Raw genomic sequence first — 19830 nt, 5'->3', positions numbered from 1 at the left:
ACATTCTACTAGCCCCGGTGACATTCTACTAGCCCCGGTTACATTCTACTAGCCCCGGTTACATTCTACTAGCCCCGGTGACATTCTACTAGATCCAGTGACATTCTGCTAGCCCGGTGACATTCTGCTAGCCCGGTGACATTCTACTAGCCCCGGTGACATTCTACTAGCCCCGGTGACATTCTGCTAGCCCGGTGACATTCTGCTAGCCCGGTGACATTCTACTAGCCCCGGTGACATTCTACTAGCCCCGGTGACATTCTACTAGCCCCGGTGACATTCTACTAGCCCCGGTGACATTCTACTAGCCCCGGTGACATTCTACTAGCCCTGGTGACATTCTGCTAGCCCCGGTGACATTCTGCTAGCCCCAGTGACATTCTACTAGCCCCGGTGACATTCTACTAGCCCCGGTGACATTCTACTAGCCCTGGTGACATTCTGCTAGCCCCGGTAACATTCTGCTAGCCCCGGTGACATTCTACTAGCCCCGGTGACATTTTACTAGCCCAGGTGACATTTTTACTAGCCCAAGTGACATTCTACTAGCCCAGGTGATATTCTACTACTCGTCAAATCTGTGCCACGCAGTATTTCAAAAGACAAAATTTCACTCGCCTGGTGGGCTAGTTGGGCTAGTTAGGCACATTTTCTACTAGCCTGATTTGAAAAGTACTTCAACTTGTAAGTTGTAATGCTGCATCTTTGGTTTTTACAGTAGTGGCAATTTGCAGCATTTCTCACGTGGTTTCTTCCCCTTGCCGGATGCAGGTGAACTACAAAGCGGATTGGGAGAACTCTGTGAAGGGAACTGGCTGGATCCCCATCGGCTCCATTCCTGTGGAGCTAGCCAAGCAGGCCGGGGCTGTTCTGGATGAGCAAAAGTACAGGCAGCACCCTGAAAACTTTAAATTCACCAGCAAGATGGACGGCATGAATATGGAGCTGTGCAAGCATAACCAAAAGATCATGAATGTTGTGAGTAGTACTTACTTACTAGAAAGGCCACCAATCAGATATCTAGTTGTCCATTGAATTGAATTTGTCTATTTAATATGTTTTGTTGAAATGTCTTGTTTGTGTTGCACCGAATTGAATTCAACTGAACTGAACAAAACTGTTGATTGAAATATATGGTGTAATGATGTTATGTTTTTGCAGCAAGAATATAAAGCCAGTGGAGAGAAGTTCCTGCACACTTACAATCTCCCTGCAGATGCACCAGAGTTTATGCAAGCCAAATGCAATGCTGTCAACATCAGCAAGGTTGGTTACATGTTGATCACTGTCCATACTATTATACAACTATGCTATTATACACATTCAATACCCATATATATTAATTATCCATGCCATGTGCCTGTATTACTATATAGTTGGTTACATGTTGGATGATCACAGAACTGTTAGCCATTTTTGTAATTTTATCAGTAACTTACTGTATAAACTGAATACAGTAGATTACCATAGAATGCACAGTAAAATACTGTAAATGTGTTTTACAGTATTAATTATGGTGCATTGTGGGAAAATGTTGTGGGCGGGGAAAGAGTCTGTTAATGAACATATTTTAAAGCGTGCCATGTAAGAGCCTATATTTGTTGCATCCGTGAGTGAGAATGCTGTACCTCCACAGAATACGGTAATATACTGTATTTTAGGAATTCTACAAACCTTGTCCTGAAACTCGACAGTAACTTACTGGCCAATTGCTGCCAGTAACTTACTTTAATTCCCAATACAGTACCATCTGACATTTCTGCAGTGCCAGAAACCTTTTGAACTCTAATGGGTGCATGGTAATGTTGTTTCTCACTCATATTTTGAGGCATGTCTTGTAAGAGCCTCTATTTGTTGCACCTGTTAGTGAGAGTGCTGTAACAATTGAAGTTATATGTGGTAGTAATTCCCTAACCATTAAATGTATATAGAGAACAGATCACAGTGGTAGTGGGTCTTAAACCTTTAAATGGTTGAATATTGACCCATGTCCATTTGATCTGTTTTGCCCTGTAATCACAGACTGTTTGGAAGCCTTTGTTTAGGCCTCTAGTAATGCAGATGACATAACATAACTAGTACTCATTAATATGCTGTAATATGGAAATGCCTACAGCCAACCTACTTGCTCTAATCACTTAAAATAGTGTAGAAATTATTTTCTTACAGTTTAGTAGTCAATTCTATTGTATTGTACTGTTTTTCATTGCTCTGGCATCTAGTTACCGTGAATATCTCAGTATTATTTTGGACAGTCAGACATATATCATAAGATATCTTGTTGTAACTATAATTATTTTGAAGAACAATTTATCCTTAACTACAACAACATTTTCAGTAACGGTTACAGAAACGTTTTACTTGCTATGACTGTGATATGTGTTTTTTTATCAACCTTGGTTGAATGCGCTGACAATAAGTTGCTAAGGACAAGAACGCCCACTAAATGTATTTATTTTTATTTATTTAACCTTTATTTTACTAGGCAAATGACCAAAATGTAAATGTAAAAATGAAAACTTAGAACACTTGGTAAGGTGTCGCTGCATGAGTAAATCCAGTAATATACATTTTTGGTACTGTAAAATGGATTACCATAAAATGGACAACAGGAGCTGTACTGTAAAATAAATGACAGTAACATACTGGCCAATTGCTTCCAGTAAGTTACTGTACATTTCACAGTGAGTTCATACCAGTTTATTAGGTGTACCAGGTCGTACCTCCCATTGCCTCCAGAACAGCCTTTGGGGATAGATTCTACAAGGTGTGGCGTTGAAACGTTGCTCAATTGGTATCCCGGAACCTATTGTGTGCCAGGAAAACATTCCTCACACCACCACCACCAGCCTGTACCGTTGACACCAGCCAGGATGGGGCCATACATGCTGCATACACCAAATCCTGACTCTGCCATCAGCATGACACAACAGGAACCAGGATTCGTAGGACTAAGCAATGTTTTTCCACTCATCAATTATCCAGTGTTGGTGCCCACTGGAGCCGCTTTTTGTTGTTTTTAGATGATAGGAGTGGAACCCGGTGTGGTCGTAATAGCCCATCCTGCACAAGGACCGACAAGTTGTGCGTTCTGAGATGTCGTTCTGCACACCACTGTTGTACTGCGCCGTTATTTGCCTGTTTGTGGCCCGCCTGTCAGCTTGCATGATTCTCGCCATTCTCCTTCGAGTTCCCATCAACGATCTGTGTTCGCCCACAGCACTGCGGCTGACTGGATGTTTTGTGTTTGTCGTACCATTCTCGGATAACCCTAGACACTGTCGTTTGTGAAAACCCCAGGAGGTTGGCTGTTTCTGAGAGACTGGAACCGACGCGCCTGGCATCAATGATCATACCACGCTCAAAGTCACTTAGGTCACTTGTTTTGCCCATTCTAACGTTCAATCCAACAGTAACTGGATGCCTGTCTGCCTGCTTTATATAGCAAGCCACGGCCACCTGACTCACTGTCTGTAGGAGCGAACCATTTTCGTGTACTGGTTGGTGTACCTAATAAACTGGCTACTGAGTGTGTATATAATTATGAATGCTTTTAAGTACACTTAATATACACATATTCATTGACCATTTTGCATTAATTGAAATGTGCTCATGACTGTAAGTAATGTGTTTATTTCTCTTTCTCCTCATCACAGAACTATTACACATATGCTCACCGTCAAGACATTCTCAAAGGACATCAGGTGAAGGCAGATGCCATCCCCATCATCGCTGCCAGGGCCTGCACTAATATTGCCAGCAATGTACGTATGAATTGGAAGGAAGTGGAAGAATTGGAAGGAATTGGAAATCTGTATTTGGGTTTATTGGTCATAATTGACCATAATCATGTCATGTTATTCGTGGTATTTACATTCATCATTGTATTTCCTGTACAGTACAAGTATAAGCTGGCGTACGAGAAGGGAAGAGGCAAGCATGTCGGCTTCCGCAATGTTAAGGACGACCCCTTGCTGGTGCACTACATGGAGGTGGCTAAAATGCAGAGTGAGCAGAACTACAAGAAAGACTACCACAAGTCCAAGCTGAAGTACCACTCTCCAGTTGACATGATGAGTCTTGTGCATGCTAAGCACGCCTCCGCAGCGCAGACCTTTGCTGGCTACAGGAAGAGCCTTCACAACTACACTCTTCTCCCTGAGGCTATGCCTGTTCAGCTGGCTCGCACCATGATGGAGATTCAGAGCAATGTGAGTTCATTTCAATACCTGATACCTGCCCTGATATCGGTCCTGATATCTGTCCTGTCCTGATACCTGTCCTTATACCTGACCTGTCCTTATACCTGTCCTGTCCTGATACCTGTCCTGATACCTACATGCCCTGTCCTGATACCTACCCTGATACCTGTTCTAATACCTGTTGTGATACATTTCCTGTTTCCCTGTGTGTCTCTACAGAACGCCTACAAGTCTGACTACAACAACATGTGCAGGGGTTCTGGCTGGGTTCCTATTGGCTCTATGCAGGTGGAGTTGGCTAAGACAGCCATGGCAGCCCGTGATGAGCAAGGCTACCGTGTGCACCCCAGCACCCTGAAGTTCACCAGTCTGACTGGCCAGATGAACATGGCCCTGGCCATGACCAATACCAAGCTACTTGATGATGTAAGAAAAAATAACTTTGTTTATCGTTTATTAGGATCAAATGTGAGTATTTATTCCCTAATATGGATGTTGAATGTGATTACCTGGTACTGTCTCTCTTTGAAGGCTTCATACAGAGCATCTGGTGAGAAGTTCAAGCACACGTACAACCTGCCTGCAGACAGCCCCCAGTTCCTCCAGGCCAAGTGCAACGCTCAGACCATGAGCGAGGTCAGTACACACACACTTACACACACAGACACACACAGGCATACACAGTCACACACACACATACCTACACTCACTCACACACACATACATACACTCACACACAAACACACACACAGTCTCAATTTCTCTTACATTTTAAAGATGTACAAGTTTTACTGTGTTTGACTGTGGTTTCTTTGTTTTCTCCTAGTCTCACTACAAGCACAAGTGGGTGGAAGATATTGCCAAAGGATACGACATAAGGCCAGATGCTATCTCTGTCATCCATGCTAAGCACGGCAGACATATTGCCAGTGATGTAAGGACACAATAAACCCGTTTTTCTAAAGTGATGTACCTGGATTTCTCCTATCGGATTAAACACATAGAAATAGAATGAATACAACGGACAAATCATTAATGTTATTTTTTGACCTTTATTTAACTAGAAAAATCAAATAAAAACAAAGTCTTATTTACAATGACAGCCTATCAAAAGGGCAAAAGGCATCTTGTGGTGACCGGTGTTTGGATAAAAAATAAGAATGTAGGACAAAACACACATCAAGCGTTCTTCTTACCGAACCACATGACCTTTGTTTAAGAGGTGTTCAGAACAAGGATAAGGGCAGAGAAAGCTTGTTGGACACTAAGAAAGCTTTGTTGTAGAGCGTTTACCAAAAAATCAGAGGAGGGGCCAGCTAAGTATAATACTGTATCATCTACATATAAATGGATGAGAGAGCTTCCTACTGCCTGAGCTATGTTGTTGATGTAAATTGAGAAGAGCGTGGGCCTAGGATCGAGCCTTGGGGTACTCCCTTGGTGACAGGCAGTGGCTGTGACAGCAGATGTTCTAACTTTACACACTTCAGAGAGCGGTAGTGAGAGAGGTAGTTAGCAAACCAGGCCTAAGACCCCTCAGACACCAATACTCTTTAACCGACCCACAAGAATGGAATGGTCTACCGTATCAAAAGCTTTGGCCAAGTCAATAAAAATAGCAGCACAACATTGCTTAGAATCAAGAGCAGTGGTGACATCCTTCACAACCTTTAAGGTTGCAGTGACACATCCATAACCTAAGTGGGAATCAGATTTCATACCAGAGAGAACACTATAGACATCAAGAAAGCCAGTCAGTTGATTATTGACACGTTTCTTCCAACATTTTTGATTAACAGGGCAAGATAGAAATTGGCCTGTAACTGTTAGGATCAGCTTGATCTCCCCCTTTAAATAAAGGACGTACTGTGGCTGCCTTCCAAGCACTGGGAACCTCCCCAGAGAGGAGAGACAGGTTAAAAGGTCAGAGATAGGCTCGGCGAAGATAAGGGCTGCAACCTTAAAGAAGAAAGGATCTAAACCATCTGACCCAGATGTTTTTTTTGGGGTCAAGTTTATGGAGCTCCTTTAGCACCTCAGACTCAGTGACTTCCTGCAGGGAAAAACTTTGTAGCAGGGCAGGGGAAAAAGAGGGAGAAGCACCAGGGCTAGTCACATTAGAAGGACTGGGACATGAGGACGGGCAAGGAGGCATGGCTGAGTCAAATAGGAATCCTGACTTAATGAAGTGGTGATTAAAGAGCTCAGCCATGTGCTCCTTGTCAGTAACAACCACATTATCAACATTAAGGGACATGGGCAGCTGTGAGGAGGAGTTTACATTTACATTCTAGTAATTTAGCAGACGCTCTTATCCATAGCGACTTACAATAGTGAGTGCATACATTTTCATACTCGTCTCCAGGTCTTATTCTCCAGATCTTTCACTGTTTTCCAGAACTTCGTGGGGTTAGACCCACAGAGAGAGAACTGCTTCTTAAAGTAACTAACTTTGGCCTTCCGGATAGCATGAGTTCACTTATTTCTCATTTGCCAGAATGAGAGCCAGTCACCCTGACTATTTGAGTTCTGAGCCTTTTGCCAAATGGAATTCTTGATGTGGAGTAACTCTGCCAGATCACGATCGAACCAGGGTCTAAACCTGTTTTTAATTCTCATTTCCTTTATGGGTGCGTGCTTGTTAACAATGCCACTGTCTTGAATAGGGACTCCTGTTCTATTCATTGTATTTATATGCATTTAATCCTATCCGCTAGGCAAAATCCAGATAGATCACTTTAGAAAAACTGGGCCCAGGAGGACAGAAAGAGCTATACAGTATGTAGTCCACAACAATGTTGCTACGTCCAATAGTATCAGATTGTCTGATTATTCTTTTACTTCTACCTTTCAGATCCAGTACAAGAAAGACTATGTGAAGGGAAAGGGCAAACAAATCGGCTGCCGCAATCTTCAGGATGACCCCTTGTTGGTGCACTACATGGAGGTGGCTAAGATGCAGAGTGACAAGAACTACAAGAAGGACTACCACAAGTCCAAGCTGAAGTACCACTCTCCAGTTGACATGATGAGTCTTGAACATGCCAAGCACGCCTCCAAAGTGCAGACCTTTGCTGGCTACAGGAAGATCCAACACCACTACACTCTTACCGCTGACTCCATGAACCTTGCGTTGGCTCGCACCATGAATGCCAGTTCCAGTGACGTGAGTACTGTTCATGTGACTTCTGCCTAGTGCTAGGGGTGTTTTCTGTTAACACGCTTGTGGGTATCAAATACTTCATTCATTTGTGTTTGGTTCATTCCCCAGTATGAGTACAAGTCTGACTGGAACAACTCTGTGAGAGGAACAGGATGGATTCCTATTGGCTCATTGCCGGTGGAACTTGCAAAGGTTGGCGGGGACATCCAGAGTGAACAAAAGTACCGTACGCACCCCTCTAACTTCCAGTTCAAGAAGCTGATGGACTCTATGGACATTGTCCTGGCCACTGACAACAACAAAATCATGAACAAGGTACACTATAAACCATAACGCCATATTTGAAATAAAAAACACATAGTGTAAAATGTGATGTTTTCTCATTTGTCCTAATGTTATAATTGATCTGTGTTTGTACCAATGACATTGCAGCAAGAATACACCAAACAATGGCACAATGACAAGCTCACAGTCCATGTGATGCCAGATGCCCCTGAGATTGTCCTGGCCAAGGCTAATGCTATCAACATGAGTCAGGTAAGGCTACCTTTTTCAAACATGTAAGTTACCCTCAAAATATTCCTCTTTGTAATGCATCATGCTTTTGCAATATAACTTTGAAATATCTCTTGGAATTTGAATTATTTAGCAAATGTTATTTTTGGTCATATTTTAATAAATTGTATCTCCTCCATTCCAGAAAACCTACAAAGCAGGTCTGGCGAAGATGTATAAGAATGGTTACGACTTGAAGGTTGATGCCATCGCCATCCAGGCTGCCAAGCAGGGCACCAAAATCGCCAGTGACGTGAGTGACTCAGACCAGCAATAAAAGGCTTTAAAACCATTTTACAATCTGCTCCAACCTCTGTATGAATGCATGTCTATCGGAGGGGTTGGGATAAAGCAGAAGTAGAATTTCCATTGGATCTTGTATACAATAAAGTCATCTTCATCAAAGCTAAATATTTGTCCTGGGAATAATAAACTGTTGTTGTTTATTTACACAGTACAAGTACAAGCTGAGTCACCGGATGAATAGGGGAAAACAAATCGGCTGCCGCAATCTTCAGGATGACCCCTTGCTGGTGCACTACATGGAGGTGGCCAGGTTGCAGAGTGACAAGAACTACAAGAAGGACTACCACAAGTCCAAGCTGAAGTACCACTCTCCAGTTGACATGATGAGTGTTGTACATGCTAAGCACGCCTCCACAGTGCAGACCTTTGCTGGCTACAGGAAGATCCAACACCACTACACTGTGCTTGCTGATGCCATGAACGTGGAGTTGGCTAAGCAGATGCAGACGATCGCCAGTGATGTAAGTATGATTTGACTCATAATACTATAAAAACAAACAGAACAAAACATGTTTTTGTATACAATACATGTTTTCTCTCAGAATTATTTAACCATTCCCAGATTCTGAGCTATTAAGACACATCTAAATCTGTGAGAAAAGTTTGGTTATGTTATTGCCTTTTTCTGCAGAATTTGTACAAAAGTGACTATGAGACAAGCGTCAAAGGCACAGGATGGATTCCCATTGGTTCTCTGGATGTAGAGAAAGCCAAAACAGCTGGCCTGATTGGCAGTGAGAAACTGTACCGCCAACACCCCAGCAGCTTTAAGTTCACCAAGGACATGCACTCCATGGATGTCGTCCTGGCCAATGCTAACAATGCAATCATGAACAAGGTATCTACTGTATCTACTGAATGTCTATACACATATGTTCAACTGTATATATTATAATGTATACAATACAAATACATGGTAATACATCCAAACAATAACAAGTATATCTGTCTTATAGCAAACATACGTTGACGCCTGGAATAAGGATAAGACTTCTGTCCACATCATGCCAGACTCAATGGAGGTGGTGTTGGCCAGAGCCAACAAGATTAACTGCAGTGCTGTAAGTCATACCTTCCACACCTCATTGCAGTGTTTATTTAGGCTGCATTGTCCTAATTCACTCAAAACATGTTTTTTATTCCTCCTGTACAGACATTATATAAGCTTGCCAATGAACAGGACAAGAAGAAGGGTTATGACCTGCGCAATGATGCTATTGCAATCCTGGCAGCCAAACAGGGCACATCTATTGCTAGCGATGTAAGTGAAAAACTGTCTATTGAATAAATGGTGTGTGAACTTCAGAATTTGAATGAAACCTAACTATCTCAATTTAATTTATTTAGTTCAAATACAGGGCTGGCTACCGTAAGCAGGTTGGCCACCACATTGGAGCCCGCTGCGTCGAGGAAGACCCTTTGCTCATGCTGGCTATTAACTCAGCCAAGATTGCCAGTGATGCTCTGTACAAAAAGGACTTTCACCAGTCCAAGACCAAGTTCCATCTCCCATTGGACATGATAGCCTTTGAGTTGGCCAAGAAGAACCAGATCCAGGTCAACCATGCCAAATATGTAACTCGACTGCACAACTGGACCTGTCTGCCAGACTCCACTGATGTTGTCCATGCCAGACATGTCTATGACATAGCAAGTGATGTAAGTATGAATTAACTAGATCATGTTTTTCCAGTGTAATTGTCTTTATTCCATCCATTTTGACCATTGTGGTATTGTTGTGTCTAGGCTGTGTATAAGGCTGAAATCAAGAGCCTGCAAGGTATCGGATGGGTTCCCATCGGCTCACTTGATGTTGAGAAGGCAAGGAAAGCTGCCGAGGTCCTGAGTGAGAAGCTGTATCGTCAGCACCCAAGCAACTTCAAGTTCACCAGCTCAGTTCAAGACATTGGAATGGTTTTGGCTAAACAAAATAATGATAATGCCAACAAGGTATTTGACTAACTGGTATATCTTTATTAATAATTTGCATTTGAATGTTTCCCCTGGTAGATTATATTCAAATAATGATTCCATCATTTAAACCTGCTTTAAAGTAATCTGATCTCCCCAACTTTGCATTATATTTCAGCCATTTATATGAATAGGCACTTCACGCTGTTAGTTTGAACTTGTAACTCATTATTGCAGCAAGCTTACACTGAGGCGTGGGAGAAGGACAAGACCAAGAACCACATTATGCCAGATGCGATGGACATTGTTTTGGCCAATGCAAACAAGTCCAACTACAGTTGGGTAAGTAACTGATTGCATAAAGGTAACCATCTTGATGAATGTAAACATTTGTAAAGAAAAAAATACTTATTGTTTTTGTTTAGTTTTTTCTGTAAGTGTGTTGTGACTTTGTTTAAGGCACTTTAAATAGTTTGTGATTGATTTTAAATTCCTATGTCTATGGATTTTTTTTTCTCATACAGAACCAATACAGGAAAGCAATGGTAGAGGATAAGAAGAAGGGCTATGATATGCGCAATGATGCCATTTCTATCATCGCAGCCAAGCACGGCAGGGACATTATCAGTGATGTAAGTTCATTGAACATCTATCCATCATAAGCGATTCCATTTCTTTACTCTTTCATGACACAATACATAAAATGTACATCTGGAAAATAAAGACAATCCTCAACACTGCCATTTCATATTTGCCTTCTGTAGCACAAGTACAAGACTAGCTACCGTAAGCAGGTTGGCCACCACATTGGAGCCCGCTGCGTCGAGGAAGACCCTCTGCTCATGCTGGCTATTAACTCAGCCAAGATTGCCAGTGATGCTCTGTACAAGAAGGACTTTCACCAGTCCAAGACCAAGTTCCATCTCCCATTGGACATGATGGCCTTTGAGTTGGCCAAGAAGAACCAGATCCAGGTCAACCATGCCAAATATGTAACTCATCTGCACAACTGGACCTGTCTGCCAGACTCCACTGATGTTGTCCATGCCAGACATGTCTATGACATAGCGAGTGATGTAAGTATGAATTAACTAGATCATGTTTTCCAGTGTAATTGTCTTTATTCCATCCATTTTGACCATTGTGGTATTGTTGTATCTAGGCTGTGTATAAGGCTGATCTCAAGAGCCTGCAAGGTATCGGATGGGTTCCCATCGGCTCACTTGATGTTGAGAAGGCAAGGAAAGCTGCCGAGGTCCTGAGTGAGAAGCTGTATCGTCAGCACCCAAGCAACTTCAAGTTCACCAGCTCAGTTCAAGACATTGGAATGGTTTTGGCTAAACAAAATAATGATAATGCCAACAAGGTATTTGACTAACTGGTATATCTTTATTAATAATTTGCCTTTAAATGTTTCCCCTGGTAGATTATATTCAAATAATGATTCCATCATTTAAACCTGCTTTAAAGTAATCTGATCTCCCCAACTTTGCATTATATTTCAGCCATTTATATGAATAAGCACTTCACGCTGTTAGTTTTAACTTGAAACTCATTATTGCAGCAAGCTTACACTGAGGCGTGGGAGAAGGACAAGACCAAGAACCACATTATGCCAGATGCGATGGACATTGTTTTGGCCAATGCAAACAAGTCCAACTACAGTTGGGTAAGTAACTGATTGCACAAAGGTAACCATCTTGATGAATGTAAACATTTGTAAAAAAAATACTTATTGTTTTTGTTTAGTTTTTTCTGTAAGTGTGTTGTGACTTTGTTTAAGGCACTTTAAATAGTTTGTGATTGATTTTAAATTCCCATGTCTATGGATTTTTTTTTCTCATACAGAACCAATACAGGAAAGCAATGGTAGAGGATAAGAAGAAGGGCTATGATATGCGCAATGATGCCATTTCTATCATCGCAGCCAAGCACGGCAGGGAAATTATCAGTGATGTAAGTTCATTGAACATCTATCCATCATAAGCGATTCCATTTCTTTACTCTTTCATGATGCAATATATCAAATGTACATCTGTAGAATAAAGACAATCCTCAACACTGCCATTTCATATTTGCCTTCTGTAGCACAAGTACAAGACTAGCTACCGTAAGCAGGTTGGCCACCACATTGGAGCCCGCTGCGTCGAGGAAGACCCTCTGCTCATGCTGGCTATTAACTCAGCCAAGATTGCCAGTGATGCTTTGTACAAGAAGGACTTTCACCAGTCCAAGACCAAGTTCCATCTCCCATTGGACATGATAGCCTTTGAGTTGGCCAAGAAGAACCAGATCCAGGTCAACCATGCCAAATATGTAACTCATCTGCACAACTGGACCTGTCTGCCAGACTCCACTGATGTTGTCCATGCCAGACATGTCTATGACATAGCAAGTGATGTAAGTATGAATTAACTAGATCATGTTTTTCCAGTGTAATTGTCTTTATTCCATCCATTTTGACCATTGTGGTATTGTTGTATCTAGGCTGTGTATAAGGCTGATCTAAAGATCCTGCAAGGTATCGGATGGGTTCCCATTGGCTCACTTGATGTTGAGAAGGCAAAGAAAGCTGCCGAGGTCCTGAGTGAGAAGCTGTATCGTCAGCACCCAAGCAACTTCAAGTTCACCAGCTCAGTTCAAGACATTGGAATGGTTTTGGCTAAACAAAATAATGATAATGCCAACAAGGTATTTGTTTAACTGATATATCTTTATTAATAATTTGCCTTTGAATGTTTCCCCTTGTAGATTATATTCAAATAATGATTCCATCATTTAAACGTGCTTTAAGGTAATCTGATCTCCCCAACTTTGCATTATATTTCAGCCATTTATATGAATAGGCACTTCACGCTGTTAGTTTGAACTTGAAACTCATTATTGCAGCAAGCTTACACTGAGGCGTGGGAGAAGGACAAGACCAAGAACCACATTATGCCAGATGCGATGGACATTGTTTTGGCCAATGCAAACAAGTCCAACTACAGTTGGGTAAGTAACTGATTGCACAAAGGTAACCATCTTTATGAATGTAAACATTTGTAAAGAAAAAAATACTTATTGTTTTTGTTTAGTTTTTTCTGTAAGTGTGTTGTGACTTTGTTTAAGGCACTTTAAATAATTTGTGATTTGATTTTAAATTCCCATGTCTATGGATTTTTTTTTCTCATACAGAACCAATACAGGAAAGCAATGGTAGAGGATAAGAAGAAGGGCTATGATATGCGCAATGATGCCATTTCTATCATCGCAGCCAAGCACGGCAGGGAAATTATCAGTGATGTAAGTTCATTGAACATCTATCCATCATAAGCGATTCCATTTCTTTACTCTTTCATGATGCAATATATCAAATGTACATCTGTAGAATAAAGACAATCCTCAACACTGCCATTTCATATTTGCCTTCTGTAGCACAAGTACAAGACTAGCTACCGTAAGCAGGTTGGCCACCACATTGGAGCCCGCTGCGTCGAGGAAGACCCTCTGCTCATGCTGGCTATTAACTCAGCCAAGATTGCCAGTGATGCTTTGTACAAGAAGGACTTTCACCAGTCCAAGACCAAGTTCCATCTCCCATTGGACATGATAGCCTTTGAGTTGGCCAAGAAGAACCAGATCCAGGTCAACCATGCCAAATATGTAACTCGTCTGCACAACTGGACCTGTCTGCCAGACTCCACTGATGTTGTCCATGCCAGACATGTCTATGACATAGCAAGTGATGTAAGTATGAATTAACTAGATCATGTTTTCCAGTGTAATTGTCTTTATTCCATCCATTTTGACCATTGTGGTATTGTTGTATCTAGGTTGTGTATAAGGCTGATCTCAAGATCCTGCAAGGTATCGGATGGGTTCCCATCGGCTCACTTGATGTTGAGAAGGCAAGGAAAGCTGCCGAGGTCCTGAGTGAGAAGCTGTATCGTCAGCACCCAAGCAACTTCAAGTTCACCAGCTCAGTTCAAGACATTGGAATGGTTTTGGCTAAACAAAATAATGATAATGCCAACAAGGTATTTGACTAACTGGTATATCTTTATTAATAATTTGCCTTTGAATGTTTCCCCTGGTAGATTATATTCAAATAATGATTCCATCATTTAAACGTGCTTTAAGGTAATCTGATCTCCCCAACTTTGCATTACATTTCAGCCATTTATATGAATAGGCACTTCACGCTGTTAGTTTGAACTTGTAACTCATTATTGCAGCAAGCTTACACTGAGGCGTGGGAGAAGGACAAGACCAAGAACCACATTATGCCAGATGCGATGGACATTGTTTTGGCCAATGCAAACAAGTCCAACTACAGTTGGGTAAGTAAATGATAGCACAAAGGTAACCCTGCTGATGAATGCAAACATTCAAAAATAAAACTTATTGTGGAGATATACAATAACATCTGTGGATGTTTATTTTCTTCTTCATACAGAACCAATACAGGAAAGCAATGGTAGAGGATAAGAAGAAGGGCTATGATATGCGCAATGATGCCATTTCTATCATCGCAGCCAAGCACGGCAGGGAAATTATCAGTGATGTAAGTACTTATTTTGTTATCACATGTTATCACAAAGGAATTAACTATATCAGTACTGTGTTTAACTTTTATTTACTGAAATCCTTACTACATGCAACCTTTTTGGTTCGGTGTAGCACAAGTACAAGTCAAGCTACCGCAAGCAAATTGGCCACCACATTGGAGCCCGCTGCGTCGAGGATGACCCTCTGCTCGTGCTGGCTCTGAACTCAGCCAAGATTGCCAGTGATGCTTTGTACAAGAAGGACTTTCACCAGTCCAAGACCAAGTTCCATCTCCCATTGGACATGATAGCCTTTGAGTTGTGCAAGAAGAACCAGATCCAGGTCAACGACTTCAACTACAGAACTCACCTGCACAACTGGACTTGTCTGCCAGACTCCACTGATGTTGTCCATGCCAGACATGTCTATGACATAGCAAGTGAGGTATGTTTCAAAAGTTCTGTATTATTTTCAATTCCAAGACCTCTTTCCTGTTACATTTTTCATCATATTGTTAATGAAACATCCAGGACTGGTCAAACCCAGTGATAAAAGATTAGAGATTGCAACAGGTAATGGGAGTATGCTATCCCTCTTAGGCGGTGTACAGGGCAGACATGAAGTGGCTCAGGGGAATTGGATGGGTCCCCACTGGCTCACTTGATGTGGAAAAAGCCAAGAAGGCCGGCGAGATCTTGAGTGAGAAGAAATACCGCCAGCATCCCAGCACTCTGGACTTCAAAAGCCCACTCGACGGCATGGATATCGTTCTGGCCAAACATAACGGCCAGATCATGAACAAGGTAAACTTATTCCAACTAACGACGCAGTTTCCTGTTACACCAGAAATCAATACAATAACATATATTTGAATTTTTTTTATGGAGCTGCTGAAATAACAATGTCCACCTCAACATCAAGCCTAATACCCTATCTAATAAATAGATAATTACACTGAACAAAATAGAAACGCAACATGTTAAGTGTTGGTCCCATGTTTCACTAGCACAAATTTTCCATTCACACAAAACCTTATATCTCTAAAATTTTGTGCCCAAATTTGTTTACATCCTTGTTAGTGAGCATTTCTCCTTTGCCAAGATAATCCATCCACCTGACAGGTGTGGCATATCAACAAGCATGATCATTACACAGGGGCACCACAGGGGCACCTCTAAAATGTGCAGTTTTGTCACACAACACAATGCCACAGATGTCTTAAGTTTTGAGGGGAGTGTTCAATTGACATGCTGATTGCAGGAATGTCCACCAGAGCTGTTGCCAGAGAATTTAATGTTAATTTCTCTATCGTTTCTCTATCGCCTCCAACGTCGTTTTAGAGAATATGGCAGTACGTCCAACCGGCCTCACAACCGCAGATCACGTGTAACCACGGCAACCCAGGACCTCCACATCCAGCTTCTTCACCTGCGGGATGGTCTGAGATGAGGCACCCGGACAGCTGATGAAACTATGGGTTTGCACAACCAAAGAATTTCTGCACATATTATCATAAACCGTCTCAGGGAAGCTCATCTCGTCATCCTCACCAGGGTCTTGACCTGACTGCAGTTCAGCGTTGTAACCGACTTCAGTGGGAAAATGCTCACCTTCAATGGCCACTGGCATGCTGGAGAAGTGTGAACAAACACAATTGCATTTTATCGATTGCAATTTTTATTACATTTTTTACCCCTTTTTCGTGGTATCCAATTGGTAGTTACAGTCTTGTCTCATCGCTGCAACTCCCGTACGGACTCGGGAGAGGCGAAGGTCGAGAGCCATGCATCCTCCAAAACACAACCCAACCAAGCCGCACTGCTTCTTAACACAACGCACATCCAACCCGGAAGCCAGTCGCACCAATGTGTCGGAGGAAACACGTACACCTGGCAACCTGGTCAGCGTGCACTGCGCCCGGCCCGCCACAGGAGTCGCTAGTGCGCAATGAGACAAGGATATCCCTGCCGGCCAAACCCTCCCTAACCCGGACGACGCTGGGCCAATTGTGCGTCGCCCCCTGGACCTCCCGGTTGCGGCCGGCTGCGACAGAGCCTGGGCTCGAACCCAGAATCTCTGGTGGCACAGCTAGCACTGCGCCACCCGGGAGGCCTCGATTGCAATTTGAATGCACAGAGATGCCGTGACGAGATCCTGAGGCCCATTGTTGTGCCGTTCATCCACTGCCATCACCTCATGTATCTGTACACAATTCCTGGAAGCTGAAAATGTCCCAGTTCTTCCATGGCCTACATACTCACTAGACATGTCACCCATTGAGCACGTTTGGGATGCTCTGGATCGACGTGTTCCAGTTTCCGCCAATATCCAGCATCTTCGCTCAGCCATTGAAGGGGAGTGGGACAACATTCCAAAAGGCCACAGTCAACAGCCTGATTGACTCTATGCGAAGGAGATGTACCGCGCTGCATGAGGCAAATGGGCTTCACACCAGATACTGACTGGTTTTCTGATCCATGCCCCTACCTTTTTTGTAAGGTATCTGTAACCAAAGGTTGCATATCTGTGTTCCCAGTCATGTGAAATCCCTAGATTAGGGCCTAATGAATGTATTTAAATGTACTGATTTCCTTATATGAACCGTAACTCAGTAAAATCTTTGAAATTGTTGCTATTTCTTTTCAGTGTAATACATAGATGCTGTCTTAACTATGTCTGTCACTCAGACGTACATTTCTGTTTGCTTTTCTTAAGTGTCTGTGTATTATTGTTATTATTATTATTTTCTTATAACATAGCAATGTTTATCTCATATTTCAGCGGCAGTATGTTGAACAATGGGATGCTGATAAGATCAAAATCCACGTCGGCAATGAGCTTCCAGAACTTGTGCTGGCCAAGGCCAATGCGATCACCATGAGCAATGTAGGTCCTCCTTACTTTACCTCAAGCTGTTTTCATTCACTGAAGTTGATCTAGTTTTATATATATCTCTATATATATCTCTCTCTCTATATATATATATATCTATATATCTATATATCTCTTTATATCTATATCTCTTTATTTATATATCTGTATATCTTTATATTTCTATATATATCTATATCTATATCAATATATCTCTATATATGTCTTTATATCTATATATCTATATCTCTTTATATCCATATCTCTTTATATCCATATCTCTATACATCTATGCAGAATATCTATATCTCTATACATCTATATATCTATATATTCATATCTCTTTATATCCATATCTCTATATATCTATATCTCCATCTATCATCTATCTATATGTGTGTATATATATACAGTTGAAGTCAGAAGTTTACATACACTTAGGTAGGAGTCATTAAAAATCGTTTTTCAACCACTCCACAAATTTCTTGTTAACAAACTATAGTTTTGGTAAGTCAGTTAGGACATCTACTTTGTGCATGACACAAGTCATTTTTCCAACAATTGTTTACAAACAGATTATTTCACTTAAAATTCACTGTATCAAAATTCCAGTGGGTCAGAAGTTTACATACATTAAGTTGACTGTGCCTTTAAACAGCTTGAAAATTCCAGAAAATGATGTCATGGCTTTAGAAGCTTCTGATAGGCTAATTTACATCATTTGAGTCAATTGGAGGTGTACCTGTGGATGTATTTCAAGGCCTACCTTCAAACTCAGTGCCTCTTTGCTTGACATCATGGGAAAATCAAAAGAAATCAGCCAAGACCTCAGAAAAAAATTGTAGACTTCCACAAGTCTGGTTCATCCTTGGGAGCAATTTCCAAACACCTGTACCACGTTCATCTGTACAAACAATAGTACGCAAGTATAAACACCATGGGACCACGCAGCCGTCACACCGCTCAGGAAGGAGACGCGTTCTGTCTCCTAGAGATGAATGTACTTTGGTGCGAAAAGTGCAAATCAATCCCAGAACAACAGCAAAGGATCTTGTGAAGATGCTGGAGGAAACAGGTACAAAAGTATCTATATCCACAGTAAAACGACTCCTGTATCGACGTAACTTGAAAGGCCACTCAGCAAGGAAGAAGCCACTGCTCCAAAACCGCCATAAAAAAGCCAGACAACGGTTTGCAACTGCATATGGGGGCAAAGATCGTACTTTTTGGAGAAATGTCCTCCTGTCTGATAATACAAAAAGTGAACTGTTTGGCCATAATGACCATCGGTATGTTTGGAGGATAATGGGGGAGGCTTGCAAGCCGAAGAACACCATCCCAACCGTGACGCATGGGGGTGGCAGCATCATGTTGTGGGGGTGCTTTGCTGCAGGAGGGACTGGTGCACTTCACAAAATAGATGGCATCATGAGGCAGGAAAATTATGTGGATATATTGAAGCAACATCTCAAGACATCAGTCAGGAAGTTAAAGTTTTGTCGCAAATGGGTCTTCCAAATGGACAATGACCCCAAGCATAATTCCAAAGTTGTGGCAAAATGGCTTAAGGACAACAGGGTCAAGGTATTAGAGTGGCCATCCCAAAGCTTTGACCTCAATCCCATAGAAAATGTTTGGGCAGAACTGAAAAAGCGTGTGCGAGCAAGGAGGCCTACAAACCTGACTCAGTTACACCAGCTCTGTCAGGAGGAATGGGCCAAAATTCACCCAACTTATTGTGGGAAGCTTGTGGAAGGCTACCTGAAACATTTGACCCAAGTTAAACAATTTAAAGGCAATGCTACCAAATACTAATTGAGTGTATGTAAACTTCTGACCCACTGGGAATGTGATGAAAGAAATAAAAGCTGAAATAAATAATTCCCTCAACTATTATGCTGACATTTCACATTCTTAAAATAAAGTGGTGATCCTAACTGACCTAAGACAGGGAATTTTTACTATGATTAAATGTCAGGAATTGTGAAAAACTGAGTTTAAATGTATTTGACTAAGGTGTATGTAAACTTCCGACTTCAACTGTGTCTCGATCTGTATATCTCTGTCTCTATATATCTATATCTCTTTATGTCTATATCTCTATATCTATCTCTATATCTATATATATATATATATATCTCTATATAGCGATATCTCTATATAGCTATATCTCTCTATATCTGTATCTCTGTATATCTCTATCTCTATATTTCTATATATCTATACAGTATATCTACAGCTCTATATATCTATATCTCTATATCTTTATCTCTATATATCTTTATATCTATA

The 19830-nt window shown here is 41.6% G+C and overlaps 1 protein-coding gene across 22 annotated transcripts in view; it reads left to right on the top strand.

Moving 5' to 3' along the window:
* The window catches only part of LOC115155595 (nebulin), a 99969-nt gene that overhangs the window by 24415 nt on the left and 55724 nt on the right, over nucleotides 1-19830 (top strand). For 17 of the 22 annotated variants that reach the window (XM_029702339.1, XM_029702361.1, XM_029702352.1 and 14 more), the window contains 34 exons: nucleotides 772-978; nucleotides 1162-1266; nucleotides 3657-3764; nucleotides 3900-4211; nucleotides 4422-4628; nucleotides 4734-4838; nucleotides 5029-5136; nucleotides 7057-7368; nucleotides 7474-7680; nucleotides 7798-7902; nucleotides 8066-8173; nucleotides 8376-8687; nucleotides 8858-9064; nucleotides 9183-9287; nucleotides 9380-9487; nucleotides 9574-9885; nucleotides 9973-10176; nucleotides 10375-10479; nucleotides 10662-10769; nucleotides 10902-11213; nucleotides 11300-11503; nucleotides 11702-11806; nucleotides 11986-12093; nucleotides 12226-12537; nucleotides 12625-12828; nucleotides 13027-13131; nucleotides 13315-13422; nucleotides 13555-13866; nucleotides 13953-14156; nucleotides 14355-14459; nucleotides 14576-14683; nucleotides 14800-15111; nucleotides 15267-15470; nucleotides 17449-17553. In XM_029702339.1, coding sequence (XP_029558199.1) covers nucleotides 772-978; nucleotides 1162-1266; nucleotides 3657-3764; nucleotides 3900-4211; nucleotides 4422-4628; nucleotides 4734-4838; nucleotides 5029-5136; nucleotides 7057-7368; nucleotides 7474-7680; nucleotides 7798-7902; nucleotides 8066-8173; nucleotides 8376-8687; nucleotides 8858-9064; nucleotides 9183-9287; nucleotides 9380-9487; nucleotides 9574-9885; nucleotides 9973-10176; nucleotides 10375-10479; nucleotides 10662-10769; nucleotides 10902-11213; nucleotides 11300-11503; nucleotides 11702-11806; nucleotides 11986-12093; nucleotides 12226-12537; nucleotides 12625-12828; nucleotides 13027-13131; nucleotides 13315-13422; nucleotides 13555-13866; nucleotides 13953-14156; nucleotides 14355-14459; nucleotides 14576-14683; nucleotides 14800-15111; nucleotides 15267-15470; nucleotides 17449-17553 — 6153 coding nt within the window. The remainder of the gene's footprint in view (nucleotides 1-771; nucleotides 979-1161; nucleotides 1267-3656; nucleotides 3765-3899; nucleotides 4212-4421; nucleotides 4629-4733; nucleotides 4839-5028; nucleotides 5137-7056; nucleotides 7369-7473; nucleotides 7681-7797; nucleotides 7903-8065; nucleotides 8174-8375; nucleotides 8688-8857; nucleotides 9065-9182; nucleotides 9288-9379; nucleotides 9488-9573; nucleotides 9886-9972; nucleotides 10177-10374; nucleotides 10480-10661; nucleotides 10770-10901; nucleotides 11214-11299; nucleotides 11504-11701; nucleotides 11807-11985; nucleotides 12094-12225; nucleotides 12538-12624; nucleotides 12829-13026; nucleotides 13132-13314; nucleotides 13423-13554; nucleotides 13867-13952; nucleotides 14157-14354; nucleotides 14460-14575; nucleotides 14684-14799; nucleotides 15112-15266; nucleotides 15471-17448; nucleotides 17554-19830) is intronic. The other 5 variants (XM_029702355.1, XM_029702354.1, XM_029702353.1 and 2 more) reach the window with 5 other exon arrangements.

This window comes from Salmo trutta, chromosome 20, assembly GCF_901001165.1.
Source record: "Salmo trutta chromosome 20, fSalTru1.1, whole genome shotgun sequence".
Classification (NCBI taxonomy): Eukaryota; Metazoa; Chordata; class Actinopteri; order Salmoniformes; family Salmonidae; genus Salmo; species Salmo trutta.
This window is presented reverse-complemented; position numbering and strand designations above follow the sequence as displayed.